The sequence below is a fragment of the Pteropus medius genome, unplaced genomic scaffold (genome assembly GCF_902729225.1).
Source record: "Pteropus medius unplaced genomic scaffold, Ma_sr-lr_union100, whole genome shotgun sequence".
NCBI classification, from domain to species: Eukaryota; Metazoa; Chordata; class Mammalia; order Chiroptera; family Pteropodidae; genus Pteropus; species Pteropus medius.
The window spans coordinates 6,757,439-6,777,618 of record NW_024351731.1 but is presented as its reverse complement, the minus strand read 5'-3'; the positions used below and the strand labels follow the sequence as shown (position 1 = coordinate 6,777,618).

The 20,180-nt window shown below is 63.2% G+C and overlaps 3 protein-coding genes across 3 annotated transcripts in view; all 3 read left to right on the top strand.

Moving 5' to 3' along the window:
* The first annotated feature begins 1,609 nt into the window (after positions 1-1,609).
* LOC120588770 (ly6/PLAUR domain-containing protein 2-like) lies at positions 1,610-8,610 on the top strand. The gene is made up of 3 exons (XM_039845959.1): positions 1,610-2,128; positions 4,334-4,432; positions 7,409-8,610. The coding sequence occupies exons 1-3, from the start codon at positions 1,957-1,959 to the stop codon at positions 7,618-7,620; spliced, it is 483 nt and encodes a 160-aa protein (XP_039701893.1). The 5' UTR covers positions 1,610-1,956; the 3' UTR covers positions 7,621-8,610.
* A 5,539-nt stretch (positions 8,611-14,149) lies between these two features.
* LY6D (lymphocyte antigen 6 family member D) lies at positions 14,150-15,386 on the top strand. Its single transcript, XM_039845954.1, has 3 exons — positions 14,150-14,286; positions 14,690-14,788; positions 15,004-15,386. The coding sequence occupies exons 1-3, from the start codon at positions 14,169-14,171 to the stop codon at positions 15,237-15,239; spliced, it is 453 nt and encodes a 150-aa protein (XP_039701888.1). The 5' UTR covers positions 14,150-14,168; the 3' UTR covers positions 15,240-15,386.
* A 525-nt stretch (positions 15,387-15,911) lies between these two features.
* The window catches only part of LOC120588769 (ly-6/neurotoxin-like protein 1), a 9,369-nt gene continuing 5,100 nt past the window's right edge, over positions 15,912-20,180 (top strand). The window contains exon 1 of the mRNA XM_039845958.1: positions 15,912-16,026. The gene's annotated coding sequence lies outside the window, so the exon portion shown is untranslated. The remainder of the gene's footprint in view (positions 16,027-20,180) is intronic.

Below are 20,180 nucleotides of genomic sequence, written 5' to 3'. Positions count from 1 at the left end.
GGGCGAGAAGCGGATCTGCGTTCAGTGAGGTGGGGGCTGGTCACAGAGCCACCCGAGGTGGCAGTAGCAGCCTGCACGTGTGGCGAGGGGCTCCCCTTCCGGGGAGCCCAGGCAGGGCTCTGCCAGGAACTGGAGAATTCTCCTGGCCCTGGGCGCCCAGCGGGCCCCTCCCTGCTGGCCCGCGAGCTGGGTCCAGGGCCAGCCTGTGTCCGGCCTTCCAGACACATCGGCAGTCTCATGGCACCGGTCTCGGGTCTGTAGTCCCCAACCAGCCACGTGGTCGAGGTGGAGCCGGAGGGGCGTCTGGGCCTCAGAGGCCAGTCCCCCTGTCCCAGGACAGCTCCAAGGAGGTCCAAGCTTGGAGGCGGGATGGATGGGCAGGATGTGGTGGGCGGAGCAGAGCGGAGTGAGCCAGGGTGGCCAGAGTGGACGCTGGGAGCTCAGCCAGCACTCACCTGTCTCAGCACTCAGGCCAAGTCCAGGGAAGGTGACTGACAGGGCTCTGGGTTCTGCCGCTGTTCACCGTGCCCTGATGAGGGGGGCCCACCTGGTGGGTCTACCTTTATTTTGGGGGGGCTGGGGCAAGCAGGGGCCCATACATCGTATGGCCAAACACATGTAAGTTCCAAAAGAAGCTAAAATCTGGTCAGATAAAATATTGAGAAATACATCGTCAAAACAAACCAGAGAGCCTGGCGTGAACTTGGAATCCAGGCTCCCCGTCACCCGTGCTGGAGGTGGCTGCTCGGTGAGCCCGTGCCCAGCGTGACCCACGCTGCATCACAAGAGCCCCACGTGCAAGCAGGGGGCTCCCAGCCCAGGCTCCAGCCCCCCCTCCCACTCCTCCCGCCATGCTTTGCTGTCCTTGGGCCTGGCAGTCAGCACCCAGCAGCTCAGCCCCTCTCCTCGGGTGGGTGCAGAAGAGGCTTGTGGGGGATCTGGGAAGGGCACAGGCTCCAGGCGGACCCCCCTAGGGTGCAGGCCGGGGCAGGGGGTCTAAGCGTGTCCTAGGCAAGGATGATCTGCCATGGAGGGGAAGGAGGGGACAATGTCCCAGCCAGAGCAGGCCTGGGCGAGGGCCCGGGTGTGGCCTGGAGTCTGGCCTGGAGGCCGAGGGTGGTCGAGGCAGGAGGGGAGTGGGCAGAGGGGCGGAGTTAGCAGAGAGCAGGCGCCTGGGGACTTTCAGAAGACTGTCGCAGGTCAGAGGGGTGGCTGTGGCCACTGGGGAGGGGACTAGAGCTGCCGTAGACGGAGGCCCGCGCCCCTGGGACGGGATGAAGGGGACACTCCACGAGGGGCGAGGGCCCGTGTGCCAGCCTCTGGAGCCCCGGCCAGACCCCTGCACAGACACTGGGGCAGCTAGCTGTGAGCAGACTGTTTCCCGTGTCCCCCCAGGGCACCCTCGTCACCCACAGTCCCCAGAGGCTGGATGGGCCGTGATGAGTGCCCCCTGGGATGTCAGGGCACCTCTGACTCCGCCCCTTTGTGTTCAGGCGGCCCCACAGACCAGCAGCACCGGCGTCCTGGGAGCTCGCTAGAATGCAGAGTCTCAGGTCCCCCCCACCCCCGCCGGGCCTCTGAGCCCGAAGTGGCACTCACCAGAGCCCCGGAGGTCTGCATGCGCATGGGGAGTCGAGACACTGGGTGCAAAGCCAGCCTCGGTTTCCTCCGTTGAACGGGTCTGGGGCCTCCCTGCCTGCCCTGGCCCAGAGGAGGTGGCGATGCCGACGTGAAAGCCGGCCGGGCAGGCTGTGTCTCCCAGGCCCCAGAGTGGGCTGTTACCCATAAACCACTGTATCTGTGCCTCCTCCTTCCTCCCCAGCCCAACCTGGGGCCTCATGGGACAAGAGACAGGAAGCCAAGGCCCAGGACAGAGGGACAGGCATGAGGGGGCATAGGTAACCTTTGAGAGCCCCTTGGGGCCCCCGGGGGCAGGGCAAAGAGAGGCCTAGGCACATGAGTCAGGCTGGCCCCGCTCTCCCAAGCTCGTCTCCAGCTAAATTACCGGGTCTGGCCGGCTGGCCGTATAAAGGCGCCCGCACAGCCCAGCCACAGTCCCTGCAGCAGACTCCCACGATGAGGCCGCTCCTGGTGCTCCTGCTTCTGGCTGCTCTCTGCACTGATCTGGGTAAGCGTGGCCGACCTGGGCGGAAGGGTCAGGGACAGACAGCTGCCTGGCGGGGCTGGCTCTGGTCTCAGGGGTCTGCAGTGTCAGCCTGGATTGGGCGCTGCAGGGAGTGAGGGGCGGCCCTCGTGGCTGCTCCGTCCAGCCAGACCTGGAGACCTCTGTGTTCCTTTGGGCCGTTTCCGGTATATCTGGCTCTGAGGGGGCGGCAGTGAAAGACTCAGGTGCGAGGCGCGGGCTGCAGAGTCCCGGGCTGGGCGGAGGGATCTGGGTTCGAGCCACAGTCCCATCAGCCGCGTTTTCACTGGACATAGGGATTTCTGGGAAGTGGGACTCAGTGCAAGACCAGGGAAACGGAGTGGTCGCCCCTCCAGCCCCAGCTCAGCCCCAACCCGATGACCTGGCTGCGCGATCTTGAACCAGAAGAGCATCTGCAGCTTTTGAGGCCACCGGAAATGAGGCCTGGGGAGGGGTGACACAGCCTGTGATTATCAACTAAACAATTATTACCCAGGGTTAATTAGCCCCATCAGCCTTCCCTGAGAGTGGGGTGCTGAGGTGAGCCTCCAGCTGCCCCGGGAAGCCCTTGGGGGTGCAGAGCGGACGGGGAGGGGACCCGTGGGTGGAAGGAGGCCCCTTGGCCATCTGTCCCAGCCTGGGGAGGCTGGAGAGACGGATGAAGGGGACGTTTGGGCAAGGACGCAGGCTGGTCTGGGGCAGGGCAGAGGGCAAGGTGGCACGTCAGAAGAGAGACCGGCAAAGGCGAGAGGCGGGAGGGGCCGCAGGTGCTTGGCAGGCAGCCCCCAGCCCCTGTGTTCCGGCCACGGCCGTGCGAGGAGGGGGCGGGCGGGGCCCTGGGCCGCCCTTCCTCCGGTCTTGGCTTTCCTGGGAGGCTGATGCGGATGGCACCTGTAGGAAGGGCCACTGCTCCAGGGGCCTGAAGAGATGCCCCATGAAGTCTCAGCACGGCCCCAGGACACCGGGACGTCCCAGAGGCCCCTGGGGGGACCTAGGAGAGTCCCCTTGCCCCCATCAGCACCCAGGACATCGTTACGGACAGGGGCCACCCCCTGATGGGAAGACCTGTCCTTCTTGGGGGTTTCAGAACCCTAACCTGGGAAGCAAGGTCTCTGAACTGGGGGCGCTGAGCCTGACCCATCGCTTGCCTGTGGTTTAGCCAAAAGCATCCCCAACTCTCCACGCCAGGACGAGGGCTCTGACACCGGTTGGCCCACTGAGGGGACGTCACCTCATTCCACAGGTGCTGGCTCCGAGGTCAGGGTGGGCGAGCCTAGTCCTACAGGACACCCTCAAAGGCGCCCCTTGCAAGAAGCCCCCTGTGGGCCCCCCCGCAGGACTCCCAGCCCTGGCACAGAGGCACCCCTCCCCTCCGCCCCGCAGTAGGGTGCTCCTGGCTAGCCCACCTGCCACCTGCCCCGTCACAGCTCCTGGGTCCTCCTAGCTTGGTCCCAGCTGGCCCGGCCTCTGTCATGCTGCACCTTCTGCCTGAGGGTCCTTTCCCCAGGTGACAAATAGAAGTCCATGCACCTGTGCACGTCCTGCTCCAGGGCCATCCACTGCAGGATGTCTTCCCAGATGGCCCCTGCCCTCGATTCAGACCACTCGCCTCCTGGCCATGGATGGGCCTGGGGCAAGGTCGCCGGCAGCCCCAGGCAATGAAGGGCGGGCGGGTCCTTCCCATGAACCAAACAGCTGGCCGGCCTGTGTGCAAAGTCGCCGCGGCTGTGCTCCGGTCCACAGCAGTCCCAGACCAGCGCCTCGCGAAGGGGGTGGGGCAGGGGCCCAGGCCTCATCTTCCAGGTGAGGACACTGCGGCTCGGAGAGGGAGGGGACAATGACAAGTAGGACCTCGGCCACCTCGGAAGCTGACATGCTGCCCCACGTCCTCTTTCCCGAGGACATCTGCAGACACCCACGCCCCACCCTCACCCCCACGCCTGCTGTCAGGCTAGTGCTCACACACACAGGGCCAGTCACCGCCACAGTGTCCCCAGCTCCACCCCTCCCAGGGGACCAGGAGCACCTCTGGAGGGAGGGAGGGAAGGAGGGAGGGAGATAGAGGAGGCTCAGGGAGAGCCAGCAGGTGGCGGCCATGCGCATGCGCAGGCAGCGTGTCCAAGGGACAGCGCAGCCCCAGGCCAGGCCCTCCCCCCGCCCCGCTGATGGCCTGCACTTCCCTCCCCCCAGCCCGGGCCCTGCACTGCCACGTGTGCTGCGGCCACGAGAACTGCGAGTCGCTGGCGGAGTGTGCCCCGACGGACAAGTACTGTGTGATCACGCGGGCCAGTGAGTAGCCCCCTGCGCCCGCCTGGCCGCCCCCAGGAGCCTGCCTGCGTCCCGCCCCACCCCTGGCCGGGCCCTTGGGGACAGCGTCCCTTTCCACCAGGAATCCAGTGGAGCCCCGGGGCTGTCGGTGGCAGGGATGAACGCGGCCACCCTAACAGTCCCTAACAGTCCCTAGCAGTCCTGTGTCCATGGGAGGGTTGGCGCTCCGCCAGCTCCTCAAAACTGAAAAGTGGGCTTTACAGTTTCAGAGTGAGTCCATACTGAGTAGGACCTGAGGGTGACGGGTGTAGGCTGGGCCATGGGAGGTCACATTGTAGGAGTCTGAGCCCAGCCAGGACACAACCCTGGGGAGTTCAAAACCTTACAGCTGGTCAGGAAGGAACAGCAGGGGTAGGTGGGACCCTGAAATGAAGGGGACCCCAAAAGCTGCTGCAGGGTTGCCCCTGCCCCCGAGGGAGAAGGATGCGTGCCGTGGATGGCTGCGTGCGGTCGGGCACCTGGGCAGGTAGCAGGGTCCGTTTCTGAGGCAGCGAGGAGCCCCGGCAGCGTCCCCAGCCCCGCTGCACAAAACAGGGGCTCTGTCGGGGGAGGGCGGTCCTCTGGGGTCCCAGGCCACCCTCTGAGCCAGAGCTCCCTAGGGATCCTGATGCTGACAAAGGCTGTTCCAGCTGAGACTCGGAGCCCCTCCCCCTTACGGGGAGGCACAGTGTCTGGCCCAGGATCCCCCTGAGTGCACGGCAAGGCCAGGACCCACGCTGGGGTCTGTCTCCCCACCCCCCAGGCGACCTTCGCCCTCCTCAGCCCAGGGACGCCACAAGGGAGCCCTGCGCCCCCTCGAATGCCTCCCTGGCTGGGTGGAGAACCGGCCTGTCACTTTCTCAGGGGCTAGGGGACAGCTGCCCACCTTTGGCTGAGCCCTGGGTACAGAAGCCACAGGCAGACACTTTCCTCCCTTCAGCCACCTGGCGATGGGTCTGGCACCCACTGTGCACTGCCAGCTCTGGCCTTGGTACAAGGCAGGGACCTTGGGGTTCTTGGTCTCCAGGGCGCAGGAACCTCTAAGTGAGAGGGGCAGACGAATCGGATAGCACTGCTGCCCCCTGGTGGTGCCCCCCCAGCAGGCCTGGGACCCCTGCAGGCTCCCTTGAGCCCTGATGCCCCAGTTCCTACCCGAGGGCCCCGAGTTTCAAACCTCAGACTCCTTGGCCTGCTGTCCTTGCCCTCACCCGCCTCCCGCTTGCCCCTCCCTGGCCACCTGCAGCGTCTGGCTGTCCGTCCACCTGTCCAGCCAGGCAGCACTCCCTGAGTGTCTTCTGGGCGTGAGGCCATGCCTGCCCTCCAGCGGACGTGGGGACAGCCGGACTACCTGGCCGCGTGCTGACAGGGGGCCAGGCTGATTGTTGGGGAGGGTGTGCTCCTCAGGAGGGGCGGTGAGCAGGGACCCCACCCAAGTGCAGAGGGTGCCAGCAGACCTGCGTGGATCAGAGGGAGGGGGTCCCAGAGCAGCAACTGTGGGGACATGAGCCCTGGGCCTGGGCCTCCGTGGACCCGTTTTCTGGGGACACGTCCCGCTGCAGGCCGCCCAGCGAAGAGCTGACCAGCTCTGGCTTATAACGAAGATAAACGGCAGAGTCCACTGCTACGCCCCGCTGAGCGCCAGGCCTGGGGCGTGGGTCCGTCCTCCGACCGGGTCCCCCAGCAGTCCCAGCTTAATATCCCATTGCTCAGGCCAGGGACCTGGCGCTCAGAGCCCACCCAGCAAGGAGGGGGCTGTGCGTAAATGTCAGCAGGTGCTGGTGGTGACACATGGCAGGCATGCCTGCCCATGCCTCCTTGGCAGAAACTCAGAAAGGCTGAGTAACTTAGTAAACGCTGCTCTTGTTAACATTCTAGCTGCAGAACACAGTGACTAATCGTGGCATTTAATCGGAGATTTCATTACTGAGGGGGCAGGTAAAGAAACGCCACATTCTGGTGTCCTGCCCCGTGCTGCCCCCCGGCTGGGGGAAGAGGGTCTGTCCTTGAGGTGGCTTTGTGAGGGGGTGGGAACTGCTCCCGCCCCGGCCAGTTGGCCTTTGCTGAGGACACTCAAGTGGGTCCCCTGGCCTTTAATGTCCCCGTGCAGCTTCGATCTGTCAGGAGCTGGTGGCTCTGTTCTGCTTTGTGGCAGCTGGAAGGGCTCTGTCCCGCACTGCTAAGTGCACACGACTGAAAACCTGCATTTATCCAACACCACGCTCACTTAACCCAAACGCCGCGGGGGTCGGCTGTCACCGTCCACGTTTTCCAGGAAATCGGGGCGCAGGGAGCGTGGGTGCCTCGAGACACAGAGCCTCAGCCCGTCCTGGTTTCCGGGCCAGCTGCCAGTGGGAGTCCCCTTGGGCGAGGGTCACAGCGTCAAGCACCGTCTGAGTGACGTGGGCTGAGGGGAGCAGCTCCGGTCTCCTGCCACCTCAGGACCCTGTTCAGCTGTCCCCACTGCACACGTGCAGGAGCCCAGCCGGGGGTCTGGGGCAGATGGCGGCAATGGCTCAGGCCTGCTCTCACTCCCCGGGGGCTCTGCCGTGTCCTTACGCCCCTTACCCCCCATTTCCTGAGGCTTTCCAGTCCCAGAAAGGGACCAGGGTGAGCGCAGGGCCTGGCATTCCCTCTGGACCCTGAAGCCCAGAGCAGAGAGGCCTCTCAGGTGTCCGTCAGCGGGAAGGGGCAGAGAGTCGGGGCGAGGGGAGTCCCGCGTCGCTCCCTGGCCCCAATGCCCCGTGTCATGACGGAGGCTGATCTGAGGGGGAGACGGGACTCCCCCGGCTCACGGTACTGAGGACCGAGGTCCCTACACAGAGCGCAAGGCTCTGACACGCCACGGCAAGCTCCCAGGGGCCCTGGAAGCAGGCTGTGGCCGCTGTGCGGGCGGCCGGGCTGCAGCCCCCTCCCAGGGACAGAGCGTGCCACCCACAGCCCTCGCCCCTCTCTCCACAGCCAACCCTGGCGGCATCCTGGTGATGAAATCCTGCGCCCCGACCTGCCCCAACAGCACGGTGTCCGCGGACGGCCGCACCCTCTCCGTGTCCTGCTGCCAGGGCAGCCAGTGCAACCGCAGTGCCGCGGCGGGCCTGGCCGGTGGCCGCACGGCCCTGTGGGTCAGCGCCTCGGCCGGCCTGCTCTGGGTGCTGCTCTGGGTGGCCTGGTGAGCCTGCCCGCCACAGGCCGGCCCTGGCTCTCGCCTGTCCCCTCCGCATGGGTGCAGGCTGCACGGGCTCTGCCTCCAGCCTGTGCAGCTCCCGGCACACGCCCCGCTGGCAGAGATGGCCCCCATCTCTCCTGTCACACTCCTCTGTTTGCCCCGGGCCACATCCAGCCCCCTCAGGCTCCTAGCCCAGGGAGGGAGGTTCTCCCCCAGCCCCTGGGAACCCACTAACCCCGGGGCACACCTGCTGAGCCTCGCACTTCTGGGGGACCCTCAGCCTTCTGCTAGGGTCCTGGGGACCCTGGCCATCGGATGTGGGAAGAGCACCTCAATTCTCCTGAGCATTGTCTACCCCATTTCAGGGGCTTCTGCTGGGGGGGGGTCCTCCCTCTCAGACTTCACCCCAAACGACCCTCTCGTGCCAGGGAGGCAGATCAGAGGTTTGGGTGTTGGACCTCTCAAGGTTCCTCTGCACTCCTGTGATCATTCATTCATTCATTCATTCACCCACCGCCCACTTTTTCTCTCATTCGCTCACATTTCAGCTGGTGCATTCATTCCTCACGAACCCTCGGGGCTTCCTCGGGGCCAGGTGCCCTGGGGCGAGCCAGCTGGGGGCTGCCTCCCAGGCCTCTCCCTGTGGGGCTCAGGTGCTGACTGGTGCCCCGCCGCCTGCTTCCCACGGAGCGCGGCCCCGCCTCCCACGTGAGCGCAGCCCCGCCTCCCACGTGAGCGCAGCCCCGCCTCCCATGTGAGCGCAGCCCCGCCTACCATGTGAGGGACGCACCGCCTACCACGTGAGGGCAGGCCTTTCCAGTGACCCCTCGCTACGAGCTGTGGGGCTCAGCCAGGCTTCTTTGGGGATCCGTGTCGGGGTGTAGGAACCCACTCTCGCTGGGCCTGGGGAGGGACTCCCTACACCCCCAGGGGCACCTCTGTCAGCCACCCCCAGTGTCTCATGGGACGAGAATAAAGCTACAAATCCTGCTCTGTCCTCGTTCTCCGAGATGTCAAGTTTTTGGAGAGGTTTCTTGTCTTGGTCCTGGGGAGCAGTCCCCTGCACCTCAGAGGTGGGCAGGGGACACTTTAGAGAGGGGTGGGTAGACTTTGCAACTCACAAGCTCGGCGGGGAAGCAGCTCACTTTCCTCACCTGAAAACCCAGCGTCCATGCCCACCCGGTGACCAGGGCAGCAGAAACACACTTTCGGCAAACCCCAAGTTGGGGGGCTGAGAGACCTCCGAGCCTCAGTGTCCCCAGTGCTATCCTGTACTTCTGGTCAAGGCACAGTCAGATGCCAAGGGCTCCAAGTCTCTTCCCAGACCAGAGGCCCCCGACTCCCCGGTGCCCCCGCACCTCTGCCCAGGGCCCTTGCTCAGGAGCCCACCCAGACCCTGGCACCTCCCTCTTGCATCCCTGCCCCCAGTCCCTGGGGCCCAGTCCTGGCCTCCCTGCCTCCTCCACGGGGCCCCAAGTCCTTTCCGTCCCCCTGCTTCCTCGTCCCTCACATTCCTGCCCAGACGACAAGCTTCCAGGCCAGGTGAGTGGGGTGTGCCTTCCACCTGCTTGGCAGAGCCAGGACAGCCCAGGTGCCAGGAAAGGGGCATCATGGCCTTCGAGAGTCTCCCCAGTCGGGCCTGTGCCTCAGTTCCGGGCACTGAACACACCCAGCCTCACCCCTCCCCTCAGCCCCCATCCCTCCCAAAGCCTGGCCTCCTGGTGGCAGCGTCCCCGGATGTCCCCATGCAGCATCCCCTGATGCCCCCAAGAGATGAAGGCCTTCCTATTCCCAGCAGCCACCTCTCTGGGCTCACAGCGCTGCTGTCCCCCAGTGCTCGCATGGACAACCTGCCATCGGTCCCCTGTGCCTGTGACAGTGCTGTAGCAGCCATTCTGTCCGGAAGCACAGTGCCCCTGAGGCCATAGGCAGCAGAGGATTCAGGCCGGCAGGAGAGCCTGCCTTCTGCCCTGTCCGGCCTGGAAGCCAAGGTGTGCTTTGGGGGATCCTGCCGCGTTGGGGTGACCTGCTGTGGAACACGATGCTGTGATTCCCTCGGGGACCCTCCAAGCCTCCAGCACAATCTCTCTGCACGGCCGTGCTGGCAGGTTCTGGGAAGCCAGGGGGAGGTGGCGAGGCGCCTGCGGGCATCTGTCCCCAGAGAGAGGCTGGGGCTTGGGTCGGGCCTCAGATGCTTGGGGGCCGCTCTTCCCAAGGAGGCCCCGCCCTTACACGCCCCGGTGGAAAACCTCCTGGGTACCACACGACAGATCCTCTTCCAGGAGCCTCTGTGCTCAGAAGTCGGGGTGGGGCTGGGACACTGTGTACGAGACAGCGACTTTCCCTCACTATGGGTGGGGACACCCAGGCACCAAAAGCTGTCTGGGTTTGTTGCTGGTCGGCAGGGCAGTCGGAGCAGAAGTCTGAGTTTCTCCCTGCCCACCTCCGACGGCTTCCCCACAGTCATTCATCAACAGACACTCAGAGGGCGCCTACTGCATACCAGGGCTGTGTGGATGCAGACTTGGGGCCACAGCCAACAACCAACAAAAACACGTGGCCCCACAGCTCCTGACAGGGCCGTGGAGGAGAGCGGAGTGATGGAGGGGATGCTGGCCTCTCGGGGGGAGTTCGGGGCCGCCGTCCGACCGTGGGACGCAGCTGGGCAGCAGGTGCAAAGGCCCGGCGGCCGGAGGGGCCGGAGGGGCTGCAGGGAGAGCTGCTGAAGCGGGAGCACTGAGAGCGTGCCAGGCCGGCGGCCGAGCCGGGCCCCTGGGCCGTTGGCCAGGGCGGCTGGCTTCGGCCCTGAGGGGCTCCGTGCTGCGGCCGCCAGTTTAGGGAGATTCTGGGAGGCACGAGCACGGGGCTGTCGGGGAGGGTGCTGGCTGCGACCTGTTATGCCAGGCCTGGCGGGCTGGAGCGCAGAGAGCTCGGGCAGAGATGCCGCGACAGCCAGCAGGGAGGCCTTCTCCGGCCCTTTCACACCAGTCCAGCTCTGCGTCACCTGGGGCTGGAAGTCAGGGCTGGCCCTTCTGTCCTGGGCCTGGCTCAGGGATTCCCGGGCCTCCACGTGTCACCCTCCTCCACCCGGCATCCCCTGCCCCACAAGGAGCCGCCCATGCTCCTTCTCGCAAAACATCCCCCTGTTGAGATGACACAAACCCTTGATCCCCTAAACCCTGGGATTATAGTCAGGAGCTTCCTTGTAGGCCCAGCTTGGGACCCACCTTCCCCCGGGTGCCTGTCCCCACACCCAGAGCACGTTGCAACAACACGCAAACCTCCTGGCCCAGGAACGGGTGCCAGAGCTCGTCCCTGAGGCTACCAGGCTGAGCAGAGGGAGGCTGAGCTGCGCTGTTCCAGACTCAAGGCTCGCCAGCTGCTTGAGCCAGAGGAGCCGACAGAGCCTGCTCAGCTCCCAGGCCGCCCGGCTGATGCAGATGTGGCCCCGCTGGCTGCCTCGTCCTGCCTCAGACAAGCGTCGGTGACCTCGTCCGTGAGACGTAGGCTTTGGGTAGAAGCTGGCCACGTCTGAAATCTAGGTCTCGCTCACACCAGGGAAGGCAACGGCCCCAATCCCAGCTGCTTCCAAAGAACTTTAAAAAATTCCCAGTTGTCCTGGCAGTGTTTTGATGAGGCTTAAAGGGTGACAACGTCCAAGAGGGGCCGTTTCCCGTTCCCAAGGGACAGGGCACAAAGCGATAAGGCTGGGGGGCTGTCAGGGAAGGAACTCACGGTGCCGCTGTAAGAGGTGCTGGTGCCAAAGAGGGACAGGCGGCCTGACAGGGCGCTTGGCACCGCGAGGCGTCCATATTCCTCTTCAGGATTGGGACACATGGCCCCCTCCCCCCAGGGATCGTATGATTTTGAGTAAAAAGGGTGGGTCCGTGTGTTGGGTGTCACAAGTCCCAGAGCGGCCGTCGACCACCGCAGACCTCCGGCTCTGTGAGGACGAGGACTGGCAGAGTGTCACCCCACGGTGCTCGGGAACAACTGTGCAGGGCCCGGTGTGCGTGTGTGAACGACAGAGGGACGCAGAGACGGAGACATCATTGTAACTCACTCCCGGAGGACACACCAGTGGTGCGAGTGGACGAGCTGGTGGGTGGACAAATGGATGGACGGATGGGTAAATTGATGGATGGAGGAAGGGAAGATGGGCGGGCGGATGGAAAATGATGACTGTGCGGGTGAGCGGATGGATGAACACGTGCGTGGATAATGGCTAGATGGGTAGACAGATGATGGACAGATGGATAATGGCTGAGGGGAGGGAGGGATGGATGACGGACGATGATTAAGGAGCGGACGGATTGAGGAGTGAATGGATGGAGGATGGAGGGAGGAGTGGATGGAGGGAGGAGGAGGACGGATGCACGGGGATGACGGATCGGTTGATGGATGGATGGAGGATGGATGATGACGGATTGAGGAGGGACGGATGAGGACGGAGGGAGATAGGGATGGATGGAGGAGGAGGGATGCATGACGCATGGATGACGGGATTCGCCGGATGGAGGGATGGATGGACGGATGCGTGGATGATGGGTGGTCGATGGGTGGAAAGGTGGATAGGTGGGTGGATGAGTGGATGGGTGCTGGAGCAAACGAGGGTGAAGGAGTGAGAAAGAGCGGTGAGAACGGCTGGTGTTCGCTGCCCTGCGACCCACACCTGCACCGTCATGGCCCTCGAGGGTCCAGAGCCGCAAGCTGCTGGCTGCAGCAGGAGGCTGAGCTGCGGCACAGCAGAAGGAGGGGTGTGGACATACGCCCTCCCTCCCTAGAACGCTGGAGGGGGCTCGCGCGAACGTGGGGAAGATAACCCCCTCCCGGCCACCTGACTCTTGGGGCCTTGGGGTTCCGCGTTTTGTGGCCCATGCTTCTGAGAGCCCGCAAGTGGGGCCTGGAGCTCCTCACCGTCCCCGTGGCTCTGTGCCCATCTGTGCCCTTCTGCCGGCTCTCTCCCCAACGTCACGGAAGGACACAGCGCAGGCCCTGAGGATTTCTTCCTCACCCCCAGCCCCCTGAGTCCCAGGGTACCCCAGGAACACAGGTAGAGAAGCCGACAACCAGGGCCTGTGCCGGGATCTGTGGAGGGTGTTCTGGTTCCGGTCCTGGCTCAGGTGTGGGCAGGGATCCCATGGGGGTGCGCTCAGGGCATTGCCTGCCAGGCTCCGGGACTGGTTCATCTCTCTGGTTTGTCTCTTAGGAACCTGGGGCTCCAGCCCAGCCATTCCCCGGGACTGGCCGGACCCTGAGGCGGGGAGGGCTGTGTACTCTGGCAGAGCGGGAGCAGCCCTGCCTGCACGAGGCGCCAGCGCAGCAGGGCAGAGCTGGCCTTGAACCCCAGCCTAAGGACATGAACTGTGCCCAGAGTACCCCCAGCAAGGAGGGAGGGTGTTTCTGGAGAAGAACTGTGGGCGTCCGGGCTCCCAGGGTGTCCCCACATCAGGCCCTGGGAAGCGAGGGAGGGACACCCTGCCTAGGCCCTTGGCCTTGTCTGTCGAGGTGACTCTTCCAGGAGGGCGGAGTGGCCAGGCCTAGGTGTGGAGCAGAGCCCCAGGCGGGGGCAGGCCCGGCTCTCACTGGAGGGCTGGGTGACCAAGGGCCAGGCCCTGCCCTCTCTGTGCGGTCCAGGGCAGGCCTCGTCTGTGTGTGCAGGTGTGTGACTGGAGAGCAGGTCTGAAGGAGACACTGCGTCACTCTGCGACCTGACTCATGGGGGACGGTCACCTCGCCCCTGCCGGGAAGGAGGAGAGGGAGACAGTTAAGGAGTGCCAGGCGCCCAGGCCACGCGGGGCCCCTGCCCAGACGCCCTTCCCTGCTCCTGACTTCAAGAGCTCCCCCCAGGCCATCACACCCACGCGGGGTACACCGTGGAGCATCGCTGCTCCGTTCCCACTGTCTCCCCAGACGCTATGCGAGCCCTGAGGGCCGGACCCTGTCCCTTCTCTCTGTGTCTCCCTCAGTGCCTGGCGTATGCTGGGCCCTTCTAAAGCATCGAGTGAGGGAGTGGGTGGATGGGGTGCTCGAGGCGGAGGCCAGCATCCTGTGCCCCTGGGCGTGGCCGAGGCAGCGCTTGTCTGTATGGCACCTGAAGGTGAGGAGGCGTCGGGCCCAGGCTACGAGGTTTGGAGCTGTGTCCAGCTGGCTGAGGTACCCACCCAGGGCTGCACTTTCTGAAGGCCTAGATGGCTGCTATGCCACGCTGAGCCCTCTCGACCTGAGGCCCCAGGGCCCCATAACCAGGAGGTCGGGGCCTCGAGTCCTGCCCCTCCCCAACTCCAAGGCCAAGACCGGAAGAGCGGGCAGGAAGGCACGAGGCAGAGACAGGTCTGGGCCGGCCCCGCCCTGGCTTCCTGGCCAGCTGGGGGCTGGCACTGGTGGCGCTCCTGGCCGCGCGTCCCCTCGAGCCTCTGCTGGCGCCATCCCTTGTGCCGACATTCTGCTAGTGCCGTCAGGTCCAGGGCAGGGCTGTCCCCACGCACTGGCTGAGAGGGAAGTGGCAGCTCTCTCCGGCGGGCGAAGGAGGGGAGGGAGAAGGGGCCAGTGGCGATGGGAAGAAGCGGCGGCTGCGCCCCACTTCCAGGTGACCCGGCGCCGGTCCCTGCCCTTCGCGTCCCCAGGTCCCACCAGGACAGCCGCTCCTCCCACAGGCTCAGCTTGGCCAAGGGTACAGTCCCCGGGGCCCTGACCCCGCTCAGCTCCCATGCCAGGACAGCCCCTGGGGTGGGGGACTTAGCCGGTCTCAGAGCTCTCCCATGTCTGTGGAGAAGGGTCTCAAGTGTACCCCCCGCCAGCCACCTCCTCACCATTCCTATAGACATGCCCAGACTAAGACGCCTCCTTTGGGTGTGGTCCCAGGGCCCCGGGGGGCAGGGATGTCCCCTCTCACCTGCTGAGGCTGTGTGTAGGGCAGGAGCCCTGGCAGGCCCCGGAGGACTTCAGAGGGGACTGGCCTAAGGCACGGGCAGCTCTGTCCAGGAGGGGTCTTTTTGAGCTGCGAACTCGGGCTTCCCTGTGTCCCTGCGGGGCCTCCCCGGGGCTGGCTGAGACCCGACACTCTCCCCCTGCAGCCCAGGCTCTTCGCTGCCACATACGCTCCAGTGCCACCAACTGTAAGAACCCTCAGGGCTGCCCAGCCAGCTCACACTTCTGCAGGACCGTGACCGAGGGTGAGTGATCTGGGGGCCAAGGAAGGGGACCCTGCAGCCCAGCCTGGAGCTCTGTCCAAGTGCCCCCGGGGATGCTGGGGGAATGATGTCGGCGACAGTTGGGTCATGGTGGCGGTAGAGGCCGGGAGCTGGGACTTGGGGAGCTGTGGATGCAGACGGGGCGGGTGTGGGGCTCAGAGGTGGCTGCCTGGCGTAACCACATCCGTCGTCCCCAGTGGAGCCTCTGTCAGGGACCCCGGTGGAGAAGGACCGCGTGGACTGGTGCACTCCCACCTACAGCCCGCCCGGCCAGGTCTGCAGCGGCACGTCCGCCACCTCGTGCTGCCAGAGTGACCTGTGCAACGCGGGGCTGCTGAGCAGCGCCCCTGCCTGCACCCTGCTCACCAGCACCGCCCTGGGCCTGGCGCTGGCCCTGGGGCTCCTCGCCCTCGTCCTGGCCCCCAGCCTGTGACCCGCCTCCCTGAGAGCAAGGCCTCCCTTCCTTTCCTGGGGGTTCCCATGCCCCCGTTCCTTCCTCTTCCTGCCCCGGGGAGTTCCGTGACCACTCCCCGGCTGTGACGGGGGTTCAGAGGCCCTGGGCTGGAAGCTTCTCCGGAGGCTCTGGAGGCAGGTCCTGCTGGCACGGAGAGCCCACCCTCCCCCGAGACGAAGACGCAGCTCTCTGAGCAGCGGGAGGGCAGGGGACAGAGCATTCTGACCCCTTCTGATTTCGTTTCCATTCTGCCTCATTTCCATTTATTTTTCTACTCAGAACTCCGCATAGGAATAAATGAAAACCGGCATGAACTATTGTGTCCGTGTTGATCCCGGAGTGGAGGGGGTGGGGTGGAGGCCACCCAGCCACACAGGATCCCAAGTCCTAGGGCACGGTCACCCAGGGCCAGTCATGGCGGCATGTGTGCTGCCTGAAATGCCACCATCATTCTACACCCTCAGAGGGGACAGGACCTTCCCTAGGGCCCTCCTCTGACACCCCAGAAGGACACACTCCTGCAGGAGGCCCGATCAGAAGGGAGCATAGTGCAGAAGGCCTCGGAGTTCGGAGTTCGGAAGCCAGGCCCCTCCCACCTGAAACCAGGCCCCTCCCACTGGAGGCCAGGCCCCTCCTACCCATAGTGGGAGGAGGAAATTCTGCTCAGACCTTGGTCCAAGAGCCTCCAGAGAGGCCGGCTTGGGCCACGCCAGGCTCAGCTGAGCCTTGGAGCTGTACAGACACTGCCTGTCCAGTCGTGGCCAAGGTAAGTCCAGCTATTTTGAGTCGACCTCATGAGGTGAGCCCAGCGGTCCCCTTGGCACCCTCACCCAGGCGGAGAGGGCTGTGTCTGTGTGTGAGAGAGATCATTTGGGAGCCTGGTTCTGGGCCCGCTGCCTGGGTTCTGGGCCCACTGCCCGGGGTCTGGGCTCTGAGTAATCTGCATCATGGTATCTCTGTGAGCACCCTCTGGCCACAGATGGCCGAGCACAGAGGAGCGGACGGCTCAGGGGCCCACTTCCCGGGCTAGCTCCCACACTCACTGTGGTGCGCACAGAGCCCTGCATCCCCTGGGGCTGGCACCCTTGCAGACCCGTGGGGCGCCCCACCCCAGCAGACAGTGGAGGGGTGGCAGCTGGCGAGGAGGAGCTGGTGGCATTTCTGACCCTGGGCCCGGCACTCACCTCTTAATGCCCCTACTTGGGAGATGAGTCGCTCCCCGCAGTCCCTGTGGGGGGCCCTGGGGACCTGGATGTTTGTGAGTAGGGCCGTGACGGCGAGGCCTTCTCTCTTCACCTCCAGGCCATCTGCCTCTGGAACAGGCCGCCACAGAACCACCCCTGCGGGGTTGCCCTCCATGCCCCTGCGAGTCCCTCCCCCGCCCCCTACATCCCAGCCCCACCTGCCCAGGGTCGCCCAGGCCCCTCGTCTTCACCAGTGACCTTGAGAACGGCACTACACTCCCAGGGCCTCGGTTCCCTACATCTGCCCTTGGCACGCGCCTGGAAGCCAGCGCCCCTCTGTCACCTGTGGCACGGGTTGGTGGCCCTGCCTGGCACCCTCTGCCATGCTCCCTGGGGCTTTGAAATCCCGCCCGGTGCTCCCAGGGCAGTGCGATATTCCTCGGGCAGCACATCCCATGGCGGCCACTGCAGAGTGGGGCATTGGGAGGAGCCTGCCAAGGGGGAACCCTCCTCTCACAAAGAGCCCCCTCCGTGCCCGCCCCCACGGGTGGCTCCGAGACACCCCAGGGCACAAAGGCCACAGACCATCCCTGTTTCCTCGAGCGGAAGCCAAGCTGCTGGCAGCTGCCCCACAGCAGGCTGGGCATGGGGCTGGGCTGAACCCTGTTTGGGCAAGTAAGGGGGGTGGGGAGCAGGGACAGCTACCTCAGGGGCGGGGAGGACACTCTGTGCTGGTGCAGCTCAAGGCAGGGGGGGCAGTTCCTTCAGGGCGCTGGACTCTAGAGAAGGCCCCTCCCACAGGCCGCGGGACGGAAGGAGGAGGACCCGCTCCACTCTGCAGAGCATGGTCCCTGCAGGGCCCACCGTGGCCACATGGGCCCGGGAGAAGCCAGCAAGTGGGAGGCTTCCGCACACTCCAGGGAGGGCCAGCCGCCCCCTGCGGCCGGAGCAGCATCTGTGACCTGACAAGACTCGGGGTCGGAGGTCACAGGCTGCAGGATGGCTTCCCGTCGTGGCTCCCAGCCCATCACTGCCCTCCGGCCTCCGAGGGTCCCCATCCCGCCTCCCATCCACCTGGCGGGGGTCCCACCCACTCCTTCAGCAATCCTAGACCCAACCCGACACCAACCCTGACCCTCACCAGGTCCCACCTTAGGCGACAGGCCGGGGATGGGGTCTGCCAAGGTGAGGGATGGCGACCCCTGACCCCGCGACCGGGCGGAGAGGCCGGCCAGGGGTCGCTCTGCGGATACGGTTCACATCCGTGTCCATGAGGGATGCTGGTCCGCGGCTTGTTTTGCCCGTGCTGTCTGTCTGGTCTGGGTATCGGGGTGAGGCTCGCCTCCTTGTTTCCTGGATGGGGTTGTGTGAAGTTGGTATTATTCTTTCTTTAAGTGCTTTGTAGAATCCACTGGAGCTTTCTTCGTGGGAAGACTTAACTACAATTCCAAATTCTTCAAAAAGCCAGATAGTTAGGTTGTATGTTTCTTCTCGAAGGGCATTGCTAGCCTGTGTCTTTGGTACCTGCCCATTTCACCTGCTCTAGTATCTACTGGCATAACGTGGTTCAGGTTTTCTTAGCATCCTTCTGACGTCATTACGACCTGTCCTAAGGTCACCTCTCTCTCGTGATACTGGCGATTTGTCTCATCTCTGTGCTTTCCGATCAGTCTGATGAGGGGTTTGAAAACCTTGAAAACCTAATTTTCGCTCTCGTTTTTATTATTTTATTTCTTGTGCTCGCTTGGGGTCTATTGGCTCTTTTTGTCCTAGTTTCGGAAGGCAGCCGCTTAGGTCATCGTGTTGAGACAGAATGAAGGGAAACCGGGCTGAAGTGTAGGCAGGAGGCCAGAAGGGGGAGCGCTCGCACGGCACCCCGTGTTAGCCGCGGGACACACTAGCAATCGCAGACCCAACGCGAAGCAGCAGCAGGAAAACTCACAGGCTGCATCTCCTGTAAGGGACGGGCCAGCCGCTCAGCCAATGGCAGACTGCGAACTCCTGCATTTCGACCCAATGGACTTTTTCAAACGATCCCTCTCGATTTCCTCCTTGAAAATACTGTTGACTGTTCCTCTCCTTCGTTGGACTTGCTGATGGCTTTTGCTATAGGTTGCGTGTCCCAAATTGCAATTCTGTGTTTTTCCCAAATAAACTTGTTTTTGCTGGTAAGATATAATTGACTGTTTTCTTTTGAAGGTCAACAAGAAAATCTTTTTTTAATACAAGCATTAGCGCAAACCTTACCTTTCAACACTGCTGTAGCTGCATCCACCAACTGATGTATTGTTTTCATTTTCATTCAGTCGGAAATACTTTCGAATTTCCTTTTAAATTTCTCCTTCGACCCATAAGGTATTTAGAAATGCATCCTTCTGTTTCTCAATATTCGGAGATCTTACGGATATTTTTCTGTTCTCGGTTTCTCGTTTAATTTCACTGTAGTTCAAGAAAACAATTTGCACGATTTGAATGCTTGTAAATTTATTGAGATTTGTTTTACGGCCCAGAATACAGTCCGCCTTGGCAAAAACCACTCTGTGTGTATGTGAAAAGAATGTGTCCTGTTGGGCGAAGCGTTCTCTACAGGTGACGCCTGGACGGTGCGGGTTTGAACTGCGTGAGCTCACCGTAGGCAGCAAGTGGACCCTTCAAGTCCAAACCCGTGTTGTTCAATGCTCAGCTGTGTTTTCAGTCTGCGGTTGGGCATCCTCGGATGCAGAGGGCCAACTCAGGTCAGACTCAGATTTTCGAGCACACACGCGGCCGGTCCCCCAAGCCCCGCGTTGCCCGCGGGTCAGCGGTACTCACCTGCCCAGCAGGCGGAGTCGGCGGGCAGCCTTCTCCGCCCCGCTTTACCCATGCTGGTTTCGTCCGCTTCTGTCAGTTCTTTAGGCAGCGGTGTTGATTTCTTTCTGTTTTGTGTATCTGGAAGCTCGGCTGTTAGGTGCATAAACATTAGGACTGCCCTGTCCCCTCAATGAACCGACCCTCGGACGGTTACGTAACGCTCCCCCGCACTCCGGGTTAATGTCCTTCGCTCCGAAGCCCACTTGGCCTGATGCGGATGCGGTCGTTCCCGCCGTCCGCTCTCTCTTAGCGGTGTTAGCATCGTATGGCTTTCTCCATCCTTTGACCTTTACCGTGCTGGTGTTTTCACATGCACGGCGTGTTTCTCGAACGTCCCGTACGCTCGGCTCTGCCCCATTGGATCCACTCTGACGACCTCTGCTTTCCAATCGGGGCGTTTGGACCGTGTGGTGTGACTTGAGTAGTTGGGATTCAATCTCTCATCCTGCCGTCTGTCTTCCCTCTGTCCCATTTTTTCTTTTTCCCTCTTTCTCTGCCTTCTCTTTGACTAATAGATTAATTCTCGATGGTTCTATTTTATCTCCTTCGTCGCTTCCTTGGGTGGAGCTCTTTGATTTTCCTTTGCTTCTTTTTCAGTGGCTACTTTCGTGTACAGAGCCCACATCTCTAACTCATCACGGTCCACGTTCGAGAAATACTTCACGTCCGCGGAGTAGAATGAACTTCTGCTTCTCATCTCCCCGCCCGTTTGCACTGCCATTGTCATGGAATTTACCTTGACCTTGGCTAGAAATTCCCTAACATACTGTTACTATGCTTGCTTGAAACAGTCGATTACCTTCTAAAGTAGTTTAAAAAGAAGAAAAAATTGCCTTCCGTCTCCCGTTTCTGGCATTCGTTGGTGCCCCGGTGATGCGTGTCCCCG